This window comes from Salmo trutta, chromosome 13, assembly GCF_901001165.1.
Source record: "Salmo trutta chromosome 13, fSalTru1.1, whole genome shotgun sequence".
Classification (NCBI taxonomy): Eukaryota; Metazoa; Chordata; class Actinopteri; order Salmoniformes; family Salmonidae; genus Salmo; species Salmo trutta.
This window is the reverse complement of record NC_042969.1, coordinates 60,922,677-60,948,888: the sequence shown is the minus strand read 5'-3', so window position 1 is coordinate 60,948,888 and position 26,212 is coordinate 60,922,677. Positions and strand designations below refer to the sequence as shown.

The 26,212-nt window shown below is 53.8% G+C and overlaps 1 protein-coding gene across 4 annotated transcripts in view; it reads left to right on the top strand.

Moving 5' to 3' along the window:
• The window catches only part of LOC115206229 (neurobeachin-like), a 308,527-nt gene that overhangs the window by 219,082 nt on the left and 63,233 nt on the right, over nt 1-26,212 (top strand). For all 4 annotated transcript variants that reach the window (XM_029772948.1, XM_029772946.1, XM_029772945.1 and 1 more), the window contains 3 exons: nt 16,298-16,415; nt 16,663-16,765; nt 20,143-20,258. In XM_029772948.1, coding sequence (XP_029628808.1) covers nt 16,298-16,415; nt 16,663-16,765; nt 20,143-20,258 — 337 coding nt within the window. The remainder of the gene's footprint in view (nt 1-16,297; nt 16,416-16,662; nt 16,766-20,142; nt 20,259-26,212) is intronic.

The window sequence follows — 26,212 nt, the reverse complement described above, 5'->3', positions numbered from 1 at the left end:
CCCTCCGCCTGAGGCCTCCACAGCCCTCCTCAGCCCTCCGCCTGCAGGCCTCCACAGCCCTCCTCAGCCCTCCGCCTGCAGCCCTCCACAGCCCTCCTCAGCCCTCCGCCTGAAGGCCTCCACAGCCCTCCACAGCCCTCCTCAGCCCTCCGCCTGCAGGCCTCCACAGCCCTCCGCCTGCAGGCCTCCACAGCCCTCCTCAGCCCTCCGCCTGCAGGCCTCCTCAGCCCTCCGCCTGCAGGCCTCCACAGCCCTCCTCAGCCCTCCGCCTGCAGGCCTCCACAGCCCTCCTCAGCTCTCCGCCTGCAGGCCTCCACAGCCCTCCTCAGCCCTCTGCCTGCAGGCCTCCACAGCCCTCCTCAGCCCTCTGCCTGCAGGCCTCCACAGCACTCCGCCTGCAGGCCTCCACAGCCCTCCTCAGCCCTCCGCCTGCAGGCCTCCACAGCCCTCCTCAGCCCTCCGCCTGCAGGCCTCCACAGCCCTCCTCAGCCCTCCGCCTGCAGGCCTCCACGCCCTCCTCAGCCCTCCGCCTGCAGGCCTCCACAGCCCTCCTCAGCCCTCCGCCTGCAGGCCTCCACAGCCCTCCACAGCCCTCCGCCTGCAGGCCTCCACAGCCCTCCTCAGCTCTCCGCCTGCAGGCCTCCACAGCCCTCCTCAGCCCTCCGCCCACAGGCCTCCACAGCCCTCCACAGCCCTCCTCAGCCCTCCGCCCGCAGGCCTCCACAGCCCTCCTCAGCCCTCCGCCTGCAGGCCTCCACAGCCCTCCTCAGCCCTCCGCCTGCAGGCCTCCACAGCCCGCCTCAGCCCTCCGCCTGCAGGCCTCCTCAGCCCTCCGCCTGCAGGCCTCCACAGCCCTCCTCAGCCCTCCGCCTGCAGGCCTCCACAGCACTCCTCAGCCCTCCGCCTGCAGGCCTCCACAGCCCTCCTCAGCCCTCCGCCTGCAGGCCTCCACAGCCCTCCTCAGCTCTCCGCCTGCAGGCCTCCACAGCCCTCCTCAGCCCTCCGCCCACAGGCCTCCACAGCCCTCCACAGCCCTCCTCAGCCCTCCGCCTGCAGGCCTCCACAGCCCTCCTCAGCCCTCCGCCCACAGGCCTCCACAGCCCTCCACAGCCCTCCTCAACCCTCCGCCCGCAGGCCTCCACAGCCCTCCACAGCCCTCCTCAGCCCTCCGCCTGCAGGCCTCCACAGCCCTCCACAGCCCTCCTCAGCCCTCCGCCTGCAGGCCTCCACAGCCCTCCTCAGCCCTCCGCCTACAGGCCTCCACAGCACTCCTCAGCCCTCCGCCTGCAGGCCTCCACAGCCCTCCTCAGCTCTCCGCCTGCAGGCCTCCACAGCCCTCCTCAGCCCTCTGCCTGCAGGCCTCCACAGCCCTCCTCAGCCCTCCGCCTGCAGGCCTCCACAGCCCTCCTCAGCTCTCCGCCTGCAGGCCTCCCCAGCCCTCCTCAGCCCTCTGCCTGCAGCCCTCCTCAGCCCTCCGGCCACAGGCCTCCACAGCCCTCCTCAGCCTTCTGCCTAAAGGCCTCCACAGCCTTCCTCAGCCCTCCGCCCACAGGCCGCCACAGCCCTCCTCAGCCCTCTGCCTGCAGGCCTCCACAGCCCTCCTCAGCCCTCTGCCTGCAGGCCTCCACAGCCCTCCTCAGCCCTCCGCCTGCAGGCCTCCACAGCACTCCGCCTGCAGGCCTCCACAGCCCTCCTCAGCCCTCCGCCTGCAGGCCTCCACAGCCCTCCTCAGCCCTCCGCCTGCAGGCCTCCACAGCCCTCCTCAGCCCTCCGCCCACAGGCCTCCACAGCCCTCCTCAGCCCTCCGCCCGCAGGCCTCCACAGCCCTCCACAGCCCTCCTCAGCCCTCCGCCTGCAGGCTTCCACAGCCCGCCTCAGCCCTCCGCCTGCAGGCCTCCTCAGCCCTCCGCCTGCAGGCCTCCACAGCCCTCCTCAGCCCTCCGCCTGCAGGCCTCCACAGCCCTCCTCAGCCTTCTGCCCGCAGGCCTCCACAGCTCTCCGCCTGCAGGCCACCACAGCCCTCCTCAGCCCTCCGCCTGCAGGCCTCCACAGCCCTCCTCAGCCCTCTGCCCGCAGGCCTCCACAGCTCTCCGCCTGCAGGCCTCCACAGCCCTCCACAGCCCTCCTCAGCCCTCCGCCTGCAGGCCTCCACAGCCCTCCTCAGCCCTCCGCCTGCAGGCCTCCACAGCCGCCTCAGCCCTCCGCCTGCAGGCCTCCACAGCCCTCCTCAGCCCTCCGCCTGCAGGCCTCCACAGCCCTCCTCAGCTCTCCGCCTGCAGGCCTCCACAGCCCTCCTCAGCCCTCAGCCCACAGGCCTCCACAGCCCTCCACAGCCCTCCTCAGCCCTCCGCCTGCAGGCCTCCACAGCCCTCCTCAGCCCTCCGCCCACAGGCCTCCACAGCCCTCCACAGCCCTCCTCAACCCTCCGCCCGCAGGCCTCCACAGCCCTCCACAGCCCTCCTCAGCCCTCCGCCTGCAGGCCTCCACAGTCCTCCACAGCCCTCCTCAGCCCTCCGCCTGCAGGCCTCCACAGCCCTCCTCAGCCCTCCGCCTACAGGCCTCCACAGCCCTCCTCAGCCCTTCGCCTGCAGGCCTCCACAGCTCTCCTCAGCTCTCCGCCTGCAGGCCTCCACAGCCCTCCTCAGCCCTCTGCCTGCAGGCCTCCACAGCCCTCCTCAGCCCTCTGCCTGCAGGCCTCCACAGCCCTCCTCAGCCCTCTGCCTGCAGGCCTCCACAGCCCTCCTCAGCTCTCCGCCTGCAGGCCTCCCCAGCCCTCCTCAGCCCTCTGCCTGCAGCCCTCCTCAGCCCTCCGCCCACAGGCCTCCACAGCCCTCCTCAGCCCTCTGCCTAAAGGCCTCCACAGCCCTCCTCAGCCCTCCGCCCACAGGCCGCCACAGCCCTCCTCAGCCCTCTGCCTGCAGGCCTCCACAGCCCTCCTCAGCCCTCTGCCTGCAGGCCTCCACAGCCCTCCTCAGCCCTCCGCCTGCAGGCCTCCACAGCACTCCGCCTGCAGGCCTCCACAGCCCTCCTCAACCCTCCGCCCGCAGGCCTCCACAGCCCTCCACAGCCCTCCTCAGCCCTCCGCCTGCAGGCCTCCACAGCCCTCCACAGCCCTCCTCAGCCCTCCGCCTGCAGGCCTCCACAGCCCTCCTCAGCCCTCCGCCTACAGGCCTCCACAGCCCTCCTCAGCCCTCCGCCTGCAGGCCTCCACAGCCCTCCTCAGCTCTCCGCCTGCAGGCCTCCACAGCCCTCCTCAGCCCTCTGCCTGCAGGCCTCCACAGCCCTCCTCAGCCCTCTGCCTGCAGGCCTCCACAGCCCTCCTCAGCTCTCCGCCTGCAGGCCTCCCCAGCCCTCCTCAGCCCTCTGCCTGCAGCCCTCCTCAGCCCTCCGCCCACAGGCCTCCACAGCCCTCCTCAGCCCTCCGCCCACAGGCCGCCACAGCCCTCCTCAGCCCTCTGCCTGCATGCCTCCACAGCCCTCCTCAGCCCTCTGCCTGCAGGCCTCCACAGCCCTCCTCAGCCCTCCGCCTGCAGGCCTCCACAGCACTCCGCCTGCAGGCCTCCACAGCCCTCCTCAGCCCTCCGCCTGCAGGCCTCCACAGCCCTCCTCAGCCCTCCGCCCACAGGCCTCCACAGCCTTCCTCAGCCCTCCGCCCGCAGGCCTCCACAGCCCTCCACAGCCCTCCTCAGCCCTCCGCCTGCAGGCTTCCACAGCCCGCCTCAGCCCTCCGCCTGCAGGCCTCCTCAGCCCTCCGCCTGCAGGCCTCCACAGCCCTCCTCAGCCCTCCGCCTGCAGGCCTCCACAGCCCTCCTCAGCCCTCCGCCCACAGGCCTCCACAGCCCTCCTCAGCCCTCTGCCTGCAGGCCTCCACAGCCCTCCTCAGCCCTCCGTCTGCAGGCCTCCACAGCACTCCTCCTGCAGGCCTCCTCAGCCCTCCGCCTGCAGGCCTCCACAGCCCTCCTCAGCCCTCTGCCTGCAGGCCTCCACAGCCCTCCTCAGCCCTCCGCCTGCAGGCCTCCACAGCACTCCTCCTGCAGGCCTCCTCAGCCCTCCGCCTGCAGGCCTCCTCCGCCCGCAGGCCTCCACAGCCCTTCTCAGCCCTCCGCCTGCAGGCCTCCACAGCCCTCCTCAGCCCTCCGCCTGCAGGCCTCCACAGCCCTCCTCAGCCTTCTGCCCGCAGGCCTCCACAGCTCTCCGCCTGCAGGCCTCCACAGCCCTCCTCAGCCCTCCGCCTGCAGGCCTCCACAGCCCTCCTCAGCCCTCTGCCCGCAGGCCTCCACAGCTCTCCGCCTGCAGGCCTCCACAGCCCTCCACAGCCCTCCTCAGCCCTCCGCCTGCAGGCCTCCATAGCCCTCCTCAACCCTCCGCCTGCAGGCCTCCACAGCCCGCCTCAGCCCTCCGCCTGCAGGCCTCCACAGCCCTCCTCAGCCCTCCGCCTGCAGGTCTCCACAGCACTCCTCAGCCCTCCGCCTGCAGGCCTCCACAGCCCTCCTCAGCCCTCCGCCTGCAGGCCTCCACAGCCCTCCTCAGCTCTCCGCCTGCAGGCCTCCACAGCCCTCCTCAGCCCTCCGCCCACAGGCCTCCACAGCCCTCCACAGCCCTCCTCAGCCCTCCGCCTGCAGGCCTCCACAGCCCTCCTCAGCCCTCCGCCCACAGGCCTCCACAGCCCTCCACAGCCCTCCTCAACCCTCCGCCCGCAGGCCTCCACAGCCCTCCACAGCCCTCCTCAGCCCTCCGCCTGCAGGCCTCCACAGCCCTCCACAGCCCTTCTCAGCCCTCCGCTTGCAGGCCTCCACAGCCCTCCTCAGCCCTCCGCCTACAGGCCTCCACAGCCCTCCTCAGCCCTCCGCCTGTAGGCCTCCACAGCCCTCCTCAGCTCTCCGCCTGCAGGCCTCCACAGCCCTCCTCAGCCCTCCGCCTGTAGGCCTCCACAGCCCTCCTCAGCTCTCCGCCTGCAGGCCTCCCCAGCCCTCCTCTACCCTCTGCCTGCAGCCCTCCTCAGCCCTCCGCCCACAGGCCTCCACAGCCCTCCTCAGCCCTCCGCCTGTAGGCCTCCACAGCCCTCCTCAGCTCTCCGCCTGCAGGCCTCCACAGCCCTCCTCAGCCCTCCGCCTACAGGCCTCCACAGCCCTCCTCAGCTCTCCGCCTGCAGGCCTCCACATCCCTCCTCAGCCCTCCGCCCACAGGCCTCCACAGCCCTCCACAGCCCTCCTCAGCCCTCCGCCTGCAGGCCTCCACAGCCCTCCTCAGCCCTCCGCCCACAGGCCTCCACAGCCCTCCACAGCCCTCCTCAACCCTCCGCCCGCAGGCCTCCACAGCCCTCCACAGCCCTCCTCAGCCCTCCGCCTGCAGGCCTCCACAGCCCTCCACAGCCCTCCTCAGCCCTCCGCCTGCAGGCCTCCACAGCCCTCCTCAGCCCTCCGCCTACAGGCCTCCACAGCCCTCCTCAGCCCTCCGCCTGTAGGCCTCCACAGCCCTCCTCAGCTCTCCGCCTGCAGGCCTCCACAGCCCTCCTCAGCCCTCTGCCTGCAGGCCTCCACAGCCCTCCTCAGCCCTCTGCCTGCAGGCCTCCACAGCCCTCCTCAGCCCTCTGCCTGCAGGCCTCCACAGCCCTCCTCAGCCCTCTGCCTGCAGGCCTCCACAGCCCTCCTCAGCTCTCCGCCTGCAGGCCTCCCCAGCCCTCCTCAGCCCTCTGCCTGCAGCCCTCCTCAGCCCTCCGCCCACAGGCCTCCACAGCCCTCCTCAGCCCTCTGCCTGCAGGCCTCCACAGCCCTCCTCAGCCCTCCGCCCACAGGCCGCCACAGCCCTCCTCAGCCCTCTGCCTGCAGGCCTCCACAGCCCTCCTCAGCCCTCTGCCTGCAGGCCTCCACAGCCCTCCTCAGCCCTCTGCCTGCAGGCCTCCACAGCACTCCGCCTGCAGGCCTCCACAGCCCTCCTCAGCCCTCTGCCTGCAGGCCTCCACAGCCCTCCTCAGCCCTCTGCCTGCAGGCCTCCACAGCACTCCGCCTGCAGGCCTCCACAGCCCTCCTCAGCCCTCCGCCCACAGGCCTCCACAGCCCTCCTCAGTCCTCCGCCCGCAGGCCTCCACAGCCCTCCACAGCCCTCCTCAGCCCTCCGCCTGCATGCTTCCACAGCCCTCCTCAGCCCTCTGCCTGCAGGCCTCCACAGCCCTCCTCAGCCCTCTGCCTGCAGGCCTCCACAGCCCTCCTCAGCTCTCCGCCTGCAGGCCTCCCCAGCCCTCCTCTGCCCTCTGCCTGCAGCCCTCCTCAGCCCTCCGCCCACAGGCCTCCACAGCCCTCCTCAGCCCTCTGCCTAAAGGCCTCCACAGTCCTCCTCAGCCCTCCGCCCACAGGCCGCCACAGCCCTCCTCAGCCCTCTGCCTGCAGGCCTCCACAGCCCTCCTCAGCCCTCTGCCTGCAGGCCTCCACAGCCCTCCTCAGCACTCTGCCTGCAGGCCTCCACAGCACTCCGCCTGCAGGCCTCCACAGCCCTCCTCAGCCCTCCGCCTGCAGGCCTCCACAGCCCTCCTCAGCCCTCCGCCTGCAGGCCTCCACAGCCCTCCTCAGCCCTCCGCCCACAGGCCTCCACAGCCCTCCTCAGCCCTCCGCCCGCAGGCCTCCACAGCCCTCCACAGCCCTCCTCAGCCCTCCGCCTGCAGGCTTCCACAGCCCGCCTCAGCCCTCCGCCTGCAGGCCTCCTCAGCCCTCCGCCTGCAGGCCTCCACAGCCCTCCTCAGCCCTCCGCCTGCAGGCCTCCACAGCCCTCCTCAGCCCTCCGCCTGCAGGCCTCCACAGCACTCCTCAGCCCTCCGCCCACAGGCCTCCACAGCCCTCCTCAGCCCTCTGCCTGCAGGCCTCCACAGCCCTCCTCAGCCCTCCGCCTGCAGGCCTCCACAGCACTCCTCCTGCAGGCCTCCTCAGCCCTCCGCCTGCAGGCCTCCTCCGCCCGCAGGCCTCCACAGCCCTTCTCAGCCCTCCTCCTGCAGGCCTCCACAGCCCTCCTCAGCCCTCCGCCTGCAGGCCTCCACAGCCCTCCTCAGCCTTCTGCCCGCAGGCCTCCACAGCTCTCCGCCTGCAGGCCTCCACAGCCCTCCTCAGCCCTCCGCCTGCAGGCCTCCACAGCCCTCCTCAGCCCTCTGCCCGCAGGCCTCCACAGCTCTCCGCCTGCAGGCCTCCACAGCCCTCCTCAGCCCTCCTCAGCCCTCCGCCTGCAGGCCTCCACAGCCCTCCTCAGCCCTCCGCCTGCAGGCCTCCACAGCCCTCCTCAGCCCTCTGCCCGCAGGCCTCCACAGCTCTCCGCCCGCAGGCCTCCACAGCCCTCCTCAGCCCTCCGCCTGCAGGCCTCCACAGCCCTCCTCAGCCCTCCGCCTGCAGGCCTCCACAGCTTGTTGTACTGTTGACACTGAGACATCAGTCAGGCTAATTCCGTTTTACGCCTGAAAAAATGATGCTCCAGATTCCGACTGCATACCGGAGGTGTCACCCCCCATAATCCTCAAAGAGCGCCCGGCGGAAAGGGAGGTTGTGTGTTTTCCAGATGATATACCGTGAACGACACAGAGAATTATACGAGTGGAGACAAATCTGTAACATAGTATTAAGCGATTTCCAGTGAATAGCAGGGATAAAGGAGTAATGGATGAGGCTGTCGTTATTACCTCTGTGTAGAGGGGAGCGCTGGAGCAACGGTAGAAAGATTAATTGAGGACGAGTGAGGCGCTCATTGCTCATCAGACCTTCTCGTCTGACCGCTTGCTCTTTCTCTCCTCCTCTTCATCCTTGTCTCTTTCCCTCTCATGCTCTAGCCCTCTTTCCCTCTCTTCTTCGCCATCCCTGTTTCTTTCCTGGTTTTCCTCTCCAGCTTGGTCTTTTTCCCTCTTCCTCTCCATCCATGTATTTTTCCCTCACTTCCTGCCCATCCATGTATTTTTCTCTCTCTCTCTCTCACTATCCCTGTCTCTTTCCCTTTCCTCCTCTCTATCCATGTGTCTTTCTATCTTCTCCTCTTCATCCCTGTGTCTTTCTCTCTCTACCTCTCCATGTTGCTGTGAGCCTCCACCCTCCCACATAAAGAAGCTAGATGTGGGATGGACTTAAGCCCTAGTATGGTGGCAGCCTTCAGCTTGGTGTACTGAGTGAGCAGCATCCAGAGGAGCGGAGCAGACCAATGGGATTTCAGTCGTCTTATGGTTGACAAGCCCCTGAATAAGTCCCATTAGTGAAGTCCTGCTGAAAGAGTCCAATACCAAATGACTGCAACCCTTCACTCTAGTCTAGCTCCTTAGTGTAGGCCGTCTGAAACTGGGCCATGTATTTGTATGCTGTGTATGGGGATGCTGTGTATCTAAGAAAGTGTTACCCACAGTAACTATCATATGACAGAGTGGTTTTGTCTCATTTTCTTAAAGTGCATAATTAAAGTGATTATTTCTTGGAAATGTATTTGAAACGCGTTAAAATATCACTTCTGGGCCGATTTCACAGACATAGATTAAGCCTAGACCAATTTTTTGATTGGTCTTTTCTTGCTGCGTGTATGTTTTGTGACTACTGTACTGGTGGTGCCGACTAGGGTTAAGGTATCCCCCCTCTTTTTTCTGTCAGAATGTTTTAGACACACAGCCTCCGCTACTCAACCCCGTCTGGTAACGTGTGTGAAATACGGCGACGTGACATAAACATTATTGACAAACTTGTCTGGACATTTGGGGCAGTGACCTGGCAGCCAGCAGCAGCGGCCTGATGTGCTGTATATTCATCCTTTTATCCCAGTGGTCCCAGAGCACCAGCTCCCTGCTACCGTTACCAGCCTCGCTCGCTACCACCAGCCAGCACCGTGTCATCTCTCCACACTCCAACCACCACACAAATGGATACTGACACAGATTATGCAAATCTGTATCTTATTTTCCCCAATACCTGTTTCAGGAGCCTGGTACTTTATTGAAGTTGAGATATGGGACTGGGAGAGGGAACCGAGCGCTTTGCCTCCTAACTATAATCTCAGAGAGTTTGAATGTTTCCCTATTTCCACCCTCATAACAGTCAAAACAGTTGTCATGGCGAGGGAAGATCAGATGGAAGGCATGCTTTGATATTTAGGAAGACTTCAGCATCAACCTGAAAGGGACCTAGTGGGGATTATAGTTGCAGTAAAAGGTTGGTTTGTGACAGGCATCGGTCATAGAGCTCAGATATGTCTCCTCTCATTTACTTAACGGAACATAGCAATACTTTTTTTTATGGATTAGTCCTCAATAGAACATTTCAGAACACTCCCCCCCCCCAGTATGAAACACTGTTGTTTTTTCATTATAAAACCTACAGTATATAACCTGTTTTTCAGTGATTGGTTTGTTTTTAGGTTCCTTGTCAGTTGGTTTGATCCTTGTGGTCTGTTGAATGGCCTCTTGTTGTTTCCCACCCCATGCTGTTTACACCCACCCACCCACACCCACACACACACACACACACACACACACACACACTACACACCACTATAATGGAAGAGAAATTAGATGCATATTCCAGAGCTGCTTGACACGTGTTGACACACAAAATTTGATTGTTTCCTTTGTTTTGAAATGAGGGTTGAGAGGCCTAGTGCCTGTGTTGCCTAGCAATTAATTTAAAGAAGAAAGAGATGAATAAATTCCTGACAGGATGGCGAGCAGAAAGCAGAGTGGAATAGTTTCACTATACCAGGATGCCTAGTAGAAAGCGGAACAAGTCACACATGGTAAAATAAGTTGTGACATTTGTTGATTAGGGCTGTGGTGTCTCTCATTTTACTTAGGATAACGTACTGCACTTTTCACTATCTACACATGTAAAACTCTAACATATCTACACCCATTATAAACTCTATATACAACTACACTGAACAAAAATATAAACGGCACATATAAAGTCTTGGTCTCATTTTTCATGAGCTGAAATAAAAGATCCCAGAAATGTTCCATATGCACAGAAAGCTTATTTCTCTAAAATGTTATGTACAAATTTGTTTACATCCCTGTTAGTGAACATTTATCCTTTTTTCCAAGATAATCCATCCACCTGACAGGTGTAGCATATCAAGAAGCTGATTAAACAGCATGATCATTACACAGGTACACCTTGTGCTGGGAACAATCTAAGGCCACTCTAAAATGTGCATAGATGTCTCAAGTTTTGAGGGAGCATGCAGTTGGCACGCTGACTGCAGTAATGTCCACCAGAGCTATTGCCAGATAATTGAATGTTAATTTCTCTACCATAAGCCGCCTCTGACGTAATTTTAGAGAATTTGGCAGTATGTCCAACCGGCCTCAACCGCAGCTGTAGCCACGCCAGTCCAGGACTTCCAGATCCGGCTTTTTCACCTCTCTGAGACCAACCACCCGGACAGCTGATGAAACTGGGTTTGCACAAACGAAGAATTTCTGCACCAACTGTCAGAAACCATCTCAGGGAAGCTCATCTGCGTGCTTGTTGTCCTCACCATGGTCTTAACCTGACTGCTGTTCGGCATCGTAACCAAATTCCACTGGCACGCTGGAGAAGTGTGCTCTTCACAGATGAATCCTGGTTTCAACTGTACTGGGCAGATGACAGACAGCATGTATGGCATCGTGTGGGCGAGTGGTTTGCTGATGTCAACGTTGTGAACAGAGTGCCCCATGGTGGCGATGGGGTTATTGTATGGGCAGACAATCTACGGACAATGAACCCAATTGCATTTTTTCAATGACAATTTTAATTCACAGAGATACCATGACGAGATCCTGAGGCCCATTGTCATGCCATCCATCCACCTCCATCACCTCGTGTTTCAGCATGATAATGCACGACTCCATGTCGCAAGGATCTGTACACAATTCCTGGAAGCTGAAAATGTCCCAGTTCTTCCATGGCCTGCATACTCACCAGACATGTCACCCATTAAGCATGTTGGGATGCTCTGGATTGACCTGTACGACAGCGTGTTCCAGTTCCCAACAATATCCAGAAACTTCGCACAGCCATTGACGAGGAGTGGGACAACATTCCACAGCCCACAATCAACCTGATCAACTCTATGAAAAGGAGATATGTCGCGCCGCATGAGGCAAATGGTGGTCACACCAGATACTGACTGGTTTTCTGATCCACGCCCCTACCTCTTTTTTAATGTATCTGTGACCAACAGATGCATATCTGAATTCCCAGTAATGTGAAATCCATAGATTAGGGCCTAATGAATTTATTTAAATTAACTGATTTCCTTGTATGAACTGTAACACAGTAAAATCTTTGAAATTATTGCATGATATTTATATTTTTGTTCAGAGTACTGTATATCTACAAGCATGGCAAATGATAGTATTTACACGTTTTTCCTTATGTGATGTCCAGTGCTTAGTCCCTATATGCTTCTGTGCACCTTGTCATGGATCCATAATACAGTGCCTTCAGAAAGTATTCACGTCCCTTGACTTCTTCCACATTTTGTTGTTACAGCCTGAATTCAAAATTGCTTAAATTGAGATTTTGTGTCATTGGCCTACACACAATAACCCATAATGACAAAGTGGATTTAAATTTTTCTAAATATAAGCAGACATTGAAATTCCCTTTGAGCATTCTGAAGCTAGCCTGTACAGAATAAAAATATTCAGAAACATGCATCCTGTTTGCAATAAGGCACTAAAGTAAACGGCAAAACATTTGGCAAAGAAATGTACTTTATCTCCTGAATACAAACCGTTATGTTTAGGGCAAATATAACACAACACATCACTGAGTACCATTCTTCATATTTTCAAGCATGGTGGTAGCTGCATCATGTTATTGGTATGCTTGTCATCAGCAAGGACTAGGGACTTAAATAAACGGAATAGAGCTAAGAACATGCAAAATCCTAGAGGAAAACCTGGTTCAGTCTGCTTTCCTACAGACACTAGGAGACACATTCACCTTTCAGCAAGACAACAAGGCCAAATATACACTGGAGTTGCTAACCAAGATGGTATTGAATGTTCCTGAGTGGCCTAGTTACAGATTTGACTTAAATCTATGGCAACACTTGAAAATGGCTGTCTAGCAATGATCAACAACCAACTTGACAATGCTTGAAGAATTTTAAAAAGAAAATGTGCAAATATTGTTCAATCCAGGTGTGGAAAGCTCTTAGAGATTTACCCAGAAAGACAGTTGTAATCGCTGCCAAAGGTGATTCTAACATGTATTGACTGAGGGGGTTGAATACTTATCTAATCAAGATACTGTATATTAGTGTTTTATTTTTCATAATTTATTTACACATTTTACAATTTTTCTTCCTCTTTAACATTAGAGTATTGTGTGTAGATCAATGACAAAAATGACAATGAAATACATTTTAATACCACTTTGTAACACAACAAAATGTGGAAAAAGGAGTGTGAATAATTTGTTTATCCTGTTCCCCTCCCAGTTTTGCACTGTGTACCCTGAGGTCAGGTTGTAAACCAGCGTTCACAGTGTATGCTCTTTCTCCTTCCATCCCTCCTCCCCTAAGGTCAGGTTGTAAACCAGTGTCCACAGTGTATGCTCTTTCTCCTTCCATCCCTCCTCCCCTAAGGTCAGGTTATGGATGCAGTGTCCACAGTGTATGCTCTTTCTCCTTCCATCCCTCCTCCCCTGAGGTCAGGTTGTGGATGCAGTGTCCACAGTGTATGCTCTTTCTCCTTCCATCCCTCCTCCCCTAAGGTCAGGTTGTGGATGCAGTTTCCACAGTGTATGCTCTTTCTCCTTCCATCCCTCCTCCCCTAAGGTCAGGTTGTAAACCAGTGTCCACAGTGTATGCTCTTTCTCCTTCCATCCCTCCTCCCCTAAGGTCAGGTTGTAAACCAGTGTCCACAGTGTATGCTCTTTCTCCTTCCATCCCTCCTCCCCTAAGGTCAGGTTATGGATGCAGTGTCCACAGTGTATGCTCTTTCTCCTTCCATCCCTCCTCCCCTGAGGTCAGGTTGTGGATGCAGTGTCCACAGTGTATGCTCTTTCTCCTTCCATCCCTCCTCCCCTAAGGTCAGGTTGTGGATGCAGTTTCCACAGTGTATGCTCTTTCTCCTTCCATCCCTCCTCCCCTAAGGTCAGGTTGTAAACCAGTGTCCACAGTGTATGCTCTTTCTCCTTCCATCCCTCCTCCCCTAAGGTCAGGTTGTAAACCAGTGTCCACAGTGTATGCTCTTTCTCCTTCCATCCCTCCTCCCCAAATGTCAGGTTGTGGATGCAGTGTCCACAGTGTATGCTGATGCTCCAAATGATTGTGTGTGAAATATTCCCCATTCTCATATCACTCTCCTTTTATATCCTCACCCTCTCTCTCTCTCCCTTCTATTTCTCTCCCTCCTTCTCTCTCTCTCTTCCTCATCTGTTCTCTCCATCTCCTGGGCTGTGGATCCGGCAGTGTCGAGGCTTTCCACTAGAAGCCTATTAGCTGTGTGAAGGGAGAACACAGAGGATCTACTATGATAGCAGGTTGTCACTCTATTAGCTGTGTGAAGGGAGAACACAGAGGATCTACTATGATAGCAGGTTGTCACTCTATTAGCTGTGTGAAGGGAGAACACAGAGGATCTACTATGATAGCAGGTTGTCACTCTATTAGCTGTGTGAAGGGAGAACACAGAGGATCTACTATGATAGCAGGTTGTCACTCTGCTCCTCTCTCCTTTATAACTGTATCAGTCATGCTGGCTTGGGGCTTGACTCAATCATCTTATTATGGCCCCATCTCAGCAGAACTGACAGACACACACACACGCACACTTATTATTGTCAGTCACATTGACATGAATAAATGAATACTATAAATGTGTACTGTTCAATAACGCTGGACAGTACGGGGTTAACGTCAGACACAGCGTAGGACAATACCGGGTAAATGCTGAATAATTGCTAAAAGGACCAATGAACAAAACTTAGATCGCCCGCTGCTTGGGACTTCTACGTCTATGTGATGTTTTCTACTGTATGTTATTCCATGTGACCTTCAGCCTAAGCACTGCTGTCACCGATGTCTCTCCTCATTTCAGCTGTCACAGCATTTCTCCACACTGATGTGATGTTCCACAGGCTCAGTGCAGCTATCCTCCCTCTGTCACATCACACAAGGACAGGAAACAAAAGACAGAAACGTTCAATTGCGTTATGGTCATTATAGGAGAGGTATGATCTCCACCCAGCTAGTAGAGCAGCACACACGCACCATGGGATCTTAATGTGTGTGAGGTGGGGGACTGGGGGGGCCTGCATGGAAACAAAAGGCTGGGCTTGTCTGCCTCCAGCCCCTCCCCATCCCTCCCCCTGTAGTGTGACAGCCTGTGAGCAGAGCAGGGGAGGTGATGAGGCGGGTAGTGGGGTGGGCAAGGGGGGAGTAGGGGTGGGTAATGGGGGAGAAGGGGTGGATCTGGAGGGGCCTGGTCCTCCTCGGTCATCCTTCGTGGTGGTGGGCTGATTAGATTGGGGCCGAAGTCTCCAGCTGGCAGGCAGGCATACACACACACACAGGCAAGACTGTCTGGGGTCTGGCTGACTGGCTGGCTGGCCGGCTGGCTGTGTCCCCAGTGCTCGTCAGCTCTGACACCTTTGACAGCTTCAGCAAACAGGTTCATTAAATGGCATTTCTTACAGCTGCTTCTCTCTCTGGGCTTTGTCAAGCCTCCAGTCTGCAGGGGCCCCTCGCTGCTTGTTGGTTTAAGTCAAGGCTTTGTTGTTCTGACATAATGTTTTGATGTGGGCTGTTTGAAGCGGAGGCTTTTTAGCCTGTGTTTTGTTGCTGGTGAGGCCTCTGGCCTGCACTGTCTGTCTTTAACCCTGTGGCCTGGCCTGCATGCTCTCTGTTCCCAGTTACAGCAACATACAAGAGGAACCAGGAAGGGGTAATACATCCATGTAGACACAGCCACTTCAGTAGTTTTTAATGTAAGGTTGATCAGGCCATGCATTATGATAGTAATCTCTTGTAATTTCTGCATATTCCTCATCTTTCTTCCTCCTGATCTGTTCACAATCTCTCCATTCATCTATCTTTCCCTCTCTCTACCTCTCCATTTCCCCCACCTCTCCATCTCTCCCTTTCTCCATCTCCCCCATCTCTCCACCTCTCCCTTTCTCCATCTCCCCCATCTCTCCACCTCTCCCTCTCTCCATCTTTCCTCTCTTCCTCCTCAGCTGCTCCCTACTACAAATGTTCTCTGAGCAGGCAGTCTGTCTCTATGACAACTGTTAGAGCCTGGGGTGGCTGATTTGTCAACCTGGGGCAGCACAGGAAGGAGAAGCAGAGATGCCACCACCCCTCCCCCCACCTCTCCCTCCCTTGCACCCTCCACTCTCACTCCCTCGCTCCCTAAAACCTGCCACCTTCTGCCCTTCACTCCACTTCTCTCCATCTAATCCACTTCTAATTGAGCTCCAGAGACTTTGATGTGGCAGGGAGGTCGAGCCACAGCTATTCCAGGGAGAAATGGATGCACCGCTGCCTCTCTCCTCACCTCTTCTCCCCTCACCTACCCTTTCCTCTTCCTGTCCTCTCCTCTTCTACTCCTGCTTGTCAGTGTTTTAAATGAGCATTAGCATTGGACCTAACCTCCCCAGCCCAACATCTCACTCTGCCTCCCTCCCTAGTTCCCCCCCTGGACTGTCAGTCAGGCTCGAGCTACATCACCTCTCTGTGTGTTGTGTTTCACCTGTTCTCTCTCGCACCCCGCCCTGGCTGGTTCTCATGTCTCTGTCTGTGTCCAGCTACACTGATAGGATGGGAATGTGTGTGATTGTAACCTGGGGAGACTAGGCTGCACCAAGGGCTCAGACAGTGTTGGAAGGGGAAGGAGGGAGAGAAGGAGGTGTGTTAGGGGGATTTTTTTCACCTGTCACGGAGGCCTCTCTTAAACTCCCTCAGTAGACCTGCTGTCCCAGAGGTGCTGCACACTAATGATCCCTCTCTCCTCATCCCCCTCTCTTCTCTCTTTTGCTCACCCCATCCTCTCCTTTCCTCTCCCCTCTCCTCTGTCTCTCCTCTTCTTGTGTTGGTATTGATGTGTGTAACCCAGAGGCCTGTTCTTGCTGTTTTTTTACACCCTGGTTGCGTGTTGCAGACCACCTGAAATAGGTGTTAAAGACACAGAGGTGAATCTGGGAAATAGAATGTTTAGAGACAATGGAAGTCTACAACCTAGTTGCAACAGTCTACAACCTGTGTTTGTCACAATGTAAACCCTTTGTGTGGTCTCTTTTTCCTCCTGTTCATCTCCTCCCCTCCCTTCCCCTCCTCTCCTTTCCTCTCCTCTCTGCAGGTCCTGGCGTACTCAGAGGGTCTGCATGGTAAATGGATGTTCAGTGAGATCAGAGCGGTCTTCTCCAGGCGATACCTGCTCCAGAACACTGGCCTGGAGGTCTTCATGGCCAACAGGAGTAAGCATCACACACACTCACTACGTCCCAAATGCCACCCTATTCCCTATATAGTACACTACTTTGGACCAGAGCCCATAGTGCACTACATAGAGAATAGTGTTCCGTTTTGTACACAGCCACACGCTCGTCTCAGATGTATCCTGTTTGCATTCTGATGATGATATATAATAAACTGCTTCTCTTAACCACTTTAACATAGTGTTGTGAATTGTTATTAATCAAGTTTTGTTATCTCTCCTCCCAGCGTCAGTGATGTTTAACTTCCCAGACCAGGCCACAGTGAAGAAGGTGGTCTACAGTCTACCCAGGGTCGGAGTGGGAACCAGCTATGGCCTACCACAAGCCAGGTAACTAACACACGCAAACACACACACACGCAAACACACACATATTTACATTTTTAGCTCATGAAACATTTTGTTTCGTATTTGGCCTTTGCAATACTAGCTCCAGAGTAGTATTATGTAGTGCATTGTGTCCATATTATTTAGCAGGGTGTGTATTGTTAGTCTCCCCATCTACCTCCTTTGTGTGGTGGAGAGTGGAACCGTCCCTGGCAGCAGCTAACCCTGCCTACAGCAGAGACATTTTTGTACTGTTTCAGAGGTCCACACAAAACATGAAACATGACCTATTACAGAACATTAATAGACAAGAACAGCTTAAGGATAGAACTACATCAATTTTAAAAAGGCACACGTAGCCTACATATCAATACATACACACAAACTATCTAGGTCAAATAGGGGAGAGGCGTTGTGCTGTGAGGTGTTGCTTTATCTGTTTTTTTTAACCAGGTTTGCTGTTTATTTGAGCAATTTGAGATGGAACAGAGTTCCATGCAATAATGGCTCTATATAATACAGTACGCTTTCTTGAATTTGTTCTGGATTTGGGGACTGTGAAAAGACCCCTGATGGCATGTCTGGTGGGGTAAGTGTGTGTGTCAGAGCTGTATATAAATTGATTATGCAAATAACTTAGACTTTTCAACACATTAATGTTTCTTATTAAAAGAACAAGTGATGCAGTCAGTCATAGTATTTATATTACCCCTCTGACTACAATGAAGAGCAAGACGTATTAGTAGAAATGTGATCAATACATATGGATGATCTTATTCCTGTAGTGTTTGTAAGCACCCTGGTAGGTTGATTAATAACCTGAACAAGATTAAAGGCACTGGTTACAGTGAGAAGCTTCCTCTTGAGTGGACAGCTTGAAAACCAGTCAATATTCAGGTCCCCAAGAAAGTAGACCTCTCTGTTTACATCACATACACTATCAAGCATTTCACAGATATTATTTAGATACTGACTGTCAGCACTTGGTGGTCTATAGCAACACCCCTAAAGAAAAGGCTTTAGATGTGCCAAGTTAACCTGCAACCACAACACTTCAATAACGCTTGACATGAGATCTTCTCTAAGAATTAGAGGGATATGGCTATGAATATAAAAAGCAACACCTCCACCATAAGCATTTCTATAGCCTTGTATATGCTTTGTCATCAAATTAATTGTCTATGTGAGTCTCAGAAATTGCAAATGTTATCTGATGTTAGCAAGTTATTGATTTCATGATCCTTATTTCTAAGGCTACATATATTACTATGGGCTATTTTCAGCCCTTTCTTGGGTAGCTTATCAGAGTAGACATAATATGGAAAAGAGCAAACAAAGCAAGAGAAAAAAATATACGTTCAGCAGTCCGTTAATCAGTTGGTGTGTGTGTGTGCTGCTACGAACCCATAGGCTTGGCTCTCTCATCCCTTCCAGGCCTTTGAGAGGGAGGGTTGACAATGAGCCTGCCATAGCAGATGTAAGCAATTTCCCCACGCTCTCTGGCAGCTTTCATGGCTGGGATTTCCTCTTCTGCGCACAGCTTCAGGATTGTCCTCGTTGAGGAATAAATACGTTCCCCTCAAGTTCTTTGCTCCTTCCAGAAGGGTTACCATGTCCTTGAACCTCAGGAACTTCACCACTATCGGTCTGGGCCTGTCACCTGGGCCAGTGATGGGTTTTCCAATTCTGTGGGTATGCTCCACCTCAATCTTCCTGTGGTGCATCTTCAGTTTCTCCAAAATCATTTTCCTCACTTTGTTCTCAGACTCCATCCAGGTCTCATGTGGAGATTCTGCAATTCCGTCCACAACCATGTTGTTCCACCTTGATTGTCCCTCAAGATAATCAGATTTTTCCGTTATTGTTATCATGGATTCACATATAGAACTGATGTCCTCTCTCATTGACTTACAGATTGCTGTCATCTTGCCGTTCTCCTGTTTAAACTCATAGCTGACCCTAGGAGAACTACAAACTGTTCCTCAGGTCTTGGACATCTCTGGTCGGGTCGTCCTTTCTTTAATTTGTTGAATCCACCAGTATTTGGACAAACACTTCAAGCTATTTTCTTGTTGTTGTAACAACTGCTTGTAGAACTATTTTCATTTGTTTTAAAGATCCTTCACCTGTGATAGATAGACACCATTGTCCTCAATGGTACTCCCGCCGGCTTTGGTATTTGTCATGGTAGCAACGTAGGTTACGCTGTTACTCCTCGCATTTCCAGACAGGATAAGTCACAGGGAAGATTGAAAACAACAATAAACAGCAGGGATCTAGCCAGCCACAAGCCCGGGACAATCCGTGGTCCCATCCACAAAGGCTAACCGCATCGTGGGCTGCATTCAAGCCCTCAAGAAAACCCCGCTAGCTTGATAGGCAGCTAGCTAGCAGCTAGGCTAACTGTTACGCCAAATAAGTCCTTAGACCCGGCCTTGGTTGGCAGGATCACTGAGAGTAGCAGTCCCAGCAACTGATGCAACTGCATTGCGGGACCAAACTCAAAAGGTAGCTAGCTACTAAGAAACCTTTTAATACACTTTCAAAAGAGCAAACTTTCCAAAACAACAAACCAAGCTCTCCCTTCATTCCGCGTTCAACAGGAAGTGAATCCCATTGCTCCCGTCATTGGAGTGAGTGGTCATTGACCCTGACTGAACTGATCTAATTCTCTAAGTTAAGTCTCTGTAGCACAGAACTGTAGCCTGCCTGCCTTCCTGACAACTGGCCGCATAGTAAAATACACAGAAGGAGACGGAGGACAGACCCTTTACCATACCTACACCCACACACATCTATTGTTAGCAATCAGTTAGCTAGTGTTAGCCGTTTATTGGCTAGTGTTAGCTCTCTGTTGTTAGCTAGTGTTAGCTATCAGCTAGTGTTAGCTATCGGTTAGCGTTAGCTTTCAGTTAGTGTTAGCTATCGGCTAGTGTTAGCTATCAGCTAATGTTAGGTATTGACTAGTGTTAGATAGTATTGTTAGCTATTGTAGTGTAGTGTTAGGGCTTTTAGAAACAGCCTCCATCCAACTTTTGATTCTCCCCATGTGTTGAGTTGAAGTCACTTCAAGGCCTGCACGACTCTGACACTTTGGTCATGGCTGAAGAATGCTGTCTCACATGCTGATGAAGCTGTCACGCGGTGCCAGTGTGCGCTGCTCTGAGCTCTCACTGAATGATTGCGTGTCTGGGAGTTTTGGTCTTTAGCTGGTCTATGTGTGTCTGGTTGTGCACTTAGGTTTCTTGAGTACACTTACAAACCTCTTACATAAACCTCAATTGGTTAAATGATTCCTGGTCAAAAGTAGTGCACTAAATAGGGAAAAGGGTGCCATTTTGGACACAACCTAAGGTGTTTCTTCCTCTGTTGTTGTGCAGGCGTATCTCCATGGCCACGCCCCGGCAGCTCTTCAAGTCGTCTAACATGACCCAGCGCTGGCAGAGGAGGGAGATCTCCAACTTCGAGTACCTCATGTTCCTCAACACCGTCGCAGGTCAGCTTCCCTTCTCCTCCCTTTCCTCCTCTCTCTTTTCCCACTCCCCTCCCCTTTCCTCTTTTCCCTCCTCTCCCTTTCTCCCCCTCTTCTATGCTCTCTCCCCCTCATCTTGGATGGATCCATGTTGTTGTGTTGAGCCGATCACCTCTTCTCTCCATACCCAAAATCTCGTAATCTATTATTCTAGCATGATGAATGTAGAGTATGTTGTTGTTGTTGACTGTTAAAACATGCCAGCCAGGGCCTACAGGTAAGTTGTCTTTGTTTAAGGAGTCGAATGCTCTCTTCAGTGTTCAGTTCACTCCTAAGCAGTAGTAATGTTAGTACTGTAGGTAGCCTCATTTCGCTGTTCATGTGGAGGAATATGACTGACTGTTATTTGACGCAAGAAAATAAGGAAAAAGGAAGCAAGACTATTGCAGATCACACATCCTCCAGGATAATTAGGATGTGTGTGTGCGTGCGTGCGTGCCCGTGTGCCCGTGCCTCTTTGTCGCCTCTGATCTGAACTGTGACTAACTGGAAGACGAGAGCGCCTGCCGCAGCACTCCTTTCTGAGAGGTGTCACATCCCTTGCTCGCTGCAGATTCATGCATATTTATATTTATCTGTGGCGTGAGTTCGATACATTATTGTCATCTAATTAGATGTACGGCAGACAGAAAAACATGGTGAAATTCATAAACAATGTGTGGTAATGACCTGAGCTGCCAGAAGTGTCAGGGGAGTTGGGGTGGAAGACAGGAGGGAGAGGGAGGCAAGAGGAGGAGGGGGGGTGGAGGAGGAGAGGAAGAGAGGGCGAGAGGTGTTAACATGCAGCCAGTGCTCTTCTAATTAAACACTATTCTACTATTATTAACATTCTGACATGTCAGAGTGTGTGTTGTGTGTGTGTGTGTGTGTGGGTATCATCCTGACACATCAGAACAGGCTGGAACTGTACCCACAATGCATCTCCTTCGTACAACCTCGCACCCCCCTCACACCGTGCGTGTGATTTTAGATGTGTAGCATCCATAACACCCTTACCCTAACCCACTATCATATCATATTGTATCTACATTTACATTTTGGTCATTTAGCAGACGCTGTTATCCAGAGTGACGACTTAAAATCGCCTTAACCACTCTAACCCTAACCCAGCATCATAATGTACCATTCACAACACCCAGATCTAACCCTAATAATTCTAATTATATCTATACATCACAGCAGCAGGAGAACCACCCTTCCATTAAACTACATTAAACACTCAGCGGCCATCTTTTTTGCTGTGGGAACTTCTGTGTCCTAATCAAGTACATTATCATTTGGGTATGACATGTTTCTGTCAGAGAAAGTAAGAGTAGCCCCCAGGGGCACACAGAGGATGGGAGTCTAGGGGGCTGGGAGGCTAGGGGGTTGGGAGGATGGGAGGCTAGGGGGCTGGGAAGATGGGAGGCCAGGGGGCTGGGAGGCTAGGGGGCTGGGTGGCTAGGGGCTGGAAAGATGGGAGTCTAGGGGCTGGGAGGCTAGGGGGCTGGGAGGATGGAAGGCTAGGGGGCTGGGAAGATGGGAGGCCTGGGGGCTGGGTGGCTAGGGGGCTGGGTGGCTAGGGGGCTGGGAGGATGGGAGGCTAGGGGGCTGGGAAGATGGGAGGCTAGGGGGCTGGGTGGCTAGGGGGCTGGGAGGATGGGAGGCTAGGGGGCTGGGAAGATGGGAGGCCTGGGGGCTGGGGGGCTGGGTGGCTAGGGGGCTGGGTGGCTAGGGGCTGGAAGGATGGGAGGCTAGGGGGCTGGGAAGATGGGAGGCTAGGGGGCTAGGGGCTGGAATGTTGGAAGACTAGTAGGCTAGGGGGCAGGGAGGCTAGGGGGCTGGGAGGCTAGGGGGCTGGGTGGCTAGGGGGCTGGGTGGCTAGGGGCTGGAAGGATGGGAGGCTAGGGGGCTGGGAAGATGGTAGGCTAGGGGGCTAGGGCCAGGAATGTTGGGAGACTAGGAGGCTAGAGTGCAGGGAGGGGGCTGGGAGGATGGGAAGCTAGGGAGCTGGGAGGATGGGGGGCTGGGAAGATGGGAGGTTTGGGGCTTGGATTAAGCAACACTCAGCATCCATCTTTTTTGCTGTGGGAACTACTGTGTCCTAATCCAGTACATTATCATTTGGGTATGACATGTTTCTGTCAGAGGAAGTAAGAGTAGCCCCCAGGGGCACACAGAGCCGAGAGGTTGGGGACAGATCAGAACATTGTAGATCAGGGAAGCTAGAAGGTTGAGAAGCTATCGGAGGCTGGTAGGTTGGGGAAATAGCAGAACATTGCAGAGTAGAGAAAAGAGGCTAGGGGGCTGGGAAGTTGGGAGGATGGAAGGCTAGGGGCTGGGAGGTTAGGGGGCTGGGAGGTTTGGAGGCTAGGGGCCTGGGAGGATGGAAGGCTAGAGGGCTCAGAGGATGAGAGGCTAGGGAGCTGGGGGCTGGAAGGTTGGGAGGCTAGGGGTCTGGGAGGCTAGGGGGTTGGGCGGTTGGGAGGCTAGGGGGCTGTGAGGATGGGAAGATGGGTGGCTAGGGGTCTGGGAGGCTAGGGGGCTCAGAGGATGGGAGGCTAGGGGGCTGGGAGGCTAGGGTGCTAGGAGGATGGGAGGCTAGGGAGCTGGGGGGATGGAAGGTTGGGAGGCTAGGGTGCTGGGAGGATGGGAGGCTAGGATGCTGGGAGGGTGGGAGGCTAGGATGCTGGGAGGGTGGGAGGATGGGAGGCTAGGATGCTGAGAGGATGGGAGGCTAGGATGCTGAGAGGATGGGATGCTGAGAGGATGGGAAGCTGGGAGGGTGGGAGGCTGGGATGCTGAGAGGATGGGAGGCTAGGAGGATGGGAGGCTGGGATGCTAAGAGGATGGGAGGCTAGGAGGATGGGAGGATGGGAGGCTGGGATGCTGAGAGGATGGGAGGCTAGGATGCTGAGAGGATGGGAGGCTAGGATGCTGAGAGGATGGGAGTCTAGGATGCTGAGAGGCTAGGATGCTGGGAGGGTGGGAGGCTGGGAGGGTGGGAGGCTAGGATGCTGGGAGGATGGGAGGCTTGGAGGTTAGGGGCTTGGACGTGTTTCAGGAAGCAGAGTGCTGCTGTGTGACTGATGGCTCTGTTAAGATGAAAAAGCTGTAGTGTTTCTCTTTGTACCCTCAGGTCAGGGGTCATCTTTCATTGAGGTGTGTGTGTGTGTGTGTGTGTGTGTGTGTGTGTGTGTGTGTGTGTGTGTGTGTGTGTGTGTGTGTGTGTGTGTGTGTGTGTGTGTAACACCGTAGTGTTGTTAGAAGTGAAGTGTATTGCTGTTTAAACTCTAAACCGTCAGTTTGGAGTTCAGCATGGAAACTTCACCGTCTACAAACCAAACAAAACTCACTTCAAACCAAACACCTCTCACAGTGCTGCACATCCTCTCACACCAAACTAAGAAAAAGGGGTTTTAATTACTATCTTGCAGTAACTTGGATTTAATTCAAATGTTTTATTTTAATAAAACGATTGTGTCAGTGCTGATAATGGTCTCCTGTCCTGTTTGACTGGCTGTTGTAGGTTTGCTGCTAGTGTGTAATAATCTATAATCAGTTGTTGAGATCACACCCATAGTTCTGTTCTCTGATTGGACCAGCTCATATTAGTGTCTTCTGATTGGACCAGCCCATAACAGTGCTTACTTATTGGACAGCCCATAGCAGTGTCTTCTGATTGGACCAGCCAATAGTAGTGTCTTCTGATTGAACCAGTCCATAGCAGTGTGAAATTAGAGAGGACTTGTGGCGACTTGGACGGTTGAGGAGCTCCTCATGGTTCTCATGGCTGAGTTAGGGTTCCATCTGAAAACCATCAAAACCATTTTCCTGAAGAGGAAAACTAAGCTCTCACATCTGGCAACCCTCAGTACAGCTGCATGTGGGCACCGCCATGACTGGGGTATCCATGGTAACCGCCACGGGCTGTCCAATCAGGAGGCTAGCCTGGCAGTGTCACATCAGGCGTGTTCAACGACAACACGGTGACCAGGAGAACAGTTCTATATCTCTGTAATTACATATATAATACAGAATACATATAGACACTACACACACTACACATACACAATACATATACACACACTACACACACATACTACATATACACACTGCACACACTACATATACACACAAACACAATACAGATACTACATATACAGACTGCACACACGACATATACACACTACATATACACGCTACACACACACACTACATCTACACACACATACTACATATACACACTACACACAATACATATACACACACACACTACATATACACACTACATATACACACTACATACACACATTACATATACACACTACACACACATACACAATACATATACACACTACACACACATACTACATATACACACTACACACACATACTACATATACACACTACACACATATACTACATATACACACTACATACACACTACAGTCGTGGCCAAAAGTTTTGAGAATGACACAAACATTCATTTCCACAAAGTTTGCTGCTTCAGTGTCTAGATATTTTTGTCAGATGTTACTATGGGATGCTGAAGTATAATTACAAGCAATTCATAAGTGTCAAAGGCTTTTATTGACAATTACGTGAAGTTGATGCAAAGAGTCAATATTTGCAATGTTGGCCCTTCTTTTTCAAGACCTCTGCAATCCGCCCTGGCATGCTGTCAATTCACTTCTGGGCCACATCCTGACTGATGGCAGCCTATTCTTGCATAATCAATACTTGGGAGTTTGTCAGAATTTGTGGGTTTTTGTTTGTCCACCCGCCTCTTGAGGATTGACCACAAATTCTCAATGGGATTAAGGTCTGGGGAGCTTCCTGGCCATGGACCTAAAATATTGATATTTTGATCTCGAGCCACTTAGTTATCACTTTTGCCTTATGGCAAGGTGCTCCATCATGCTGGAAAAGGCATTGTTCGTCACCAAACTGTTCCTGGGTGGTTGGGAGAAGTTGCTCTCAGAGGATGTGTTGGTACCATTCTTTATTCATGGCTGTGTTCTTAGGCAAAATTGTGAGTGAGCCCACTCCCTTGGCTGAGAAGCAACCCCACACATGAAGGGTCTCAGGATGCTTTACTGTTGGCATGACACAGGACTGATGCTAGCGCTCACCTTGTCTTCTCCAGACAAGCTTTTTTCCGGATGCCCCAAACAATCGGAAAGGGGCTTCATCAGAGAAAATGACTTTACCCCAGTCCTCAGCAGTCCAATCCCTGTACCTTTTGCAGAATATCAGTCTGTCCCTGATGTTTTTCCTGGAGAGAAGTTGCTGCCCTTCTTGACACCAGGCCATCCTCCAAAAGTCTTCGCATGCAGATGCACTCATACCTGCCTGCTGCCATTCCTGAGCAAGCTCTGTACTGGTGGTGCCCCAATCCCGCAGCTGAATTAACTTTCGGAGACGGTCCTGGCGCTTGCTGGACTTTCTTGGGCGCCCTGAAGCCTTCTTCACAACAATTGAACTGCTCTCCTTGAAGTTCTTGATGATCCGATAAATGGTTGATTTAGGTGCAATCTTACTGGCAGCAATATCCTTTCCTGTGAAGCCCTTTTTGTGCAAAGCAATGATGACGGCACGTGTTTGACAGAGGAAGAACAATGATTCCAAGCACCACCCTCCTTTTGAAGCTTCCAGTCTGTTATTCGAACTCAATCAGCATGACAGAGTGATCTACAGCCTTGTCCTCGTCAACACTCGCACCTGTGTTAACGAGGGAATCACTGACATGATGTCAGCTGGTCCTTTTGTGGCAGGGCTGAAATGCAGTGTAAATGTTTTTTGGGGATTCAGTTCATTTGCATGGCAAAGAGAGACTTTGCAATTAATTGCAATTCATCTGATCACTCTTCATAACATTCTGGAGTATATGCAAATTGCCATCATACAAACTGAGGCAGCAGACTTTGTGAAAATTA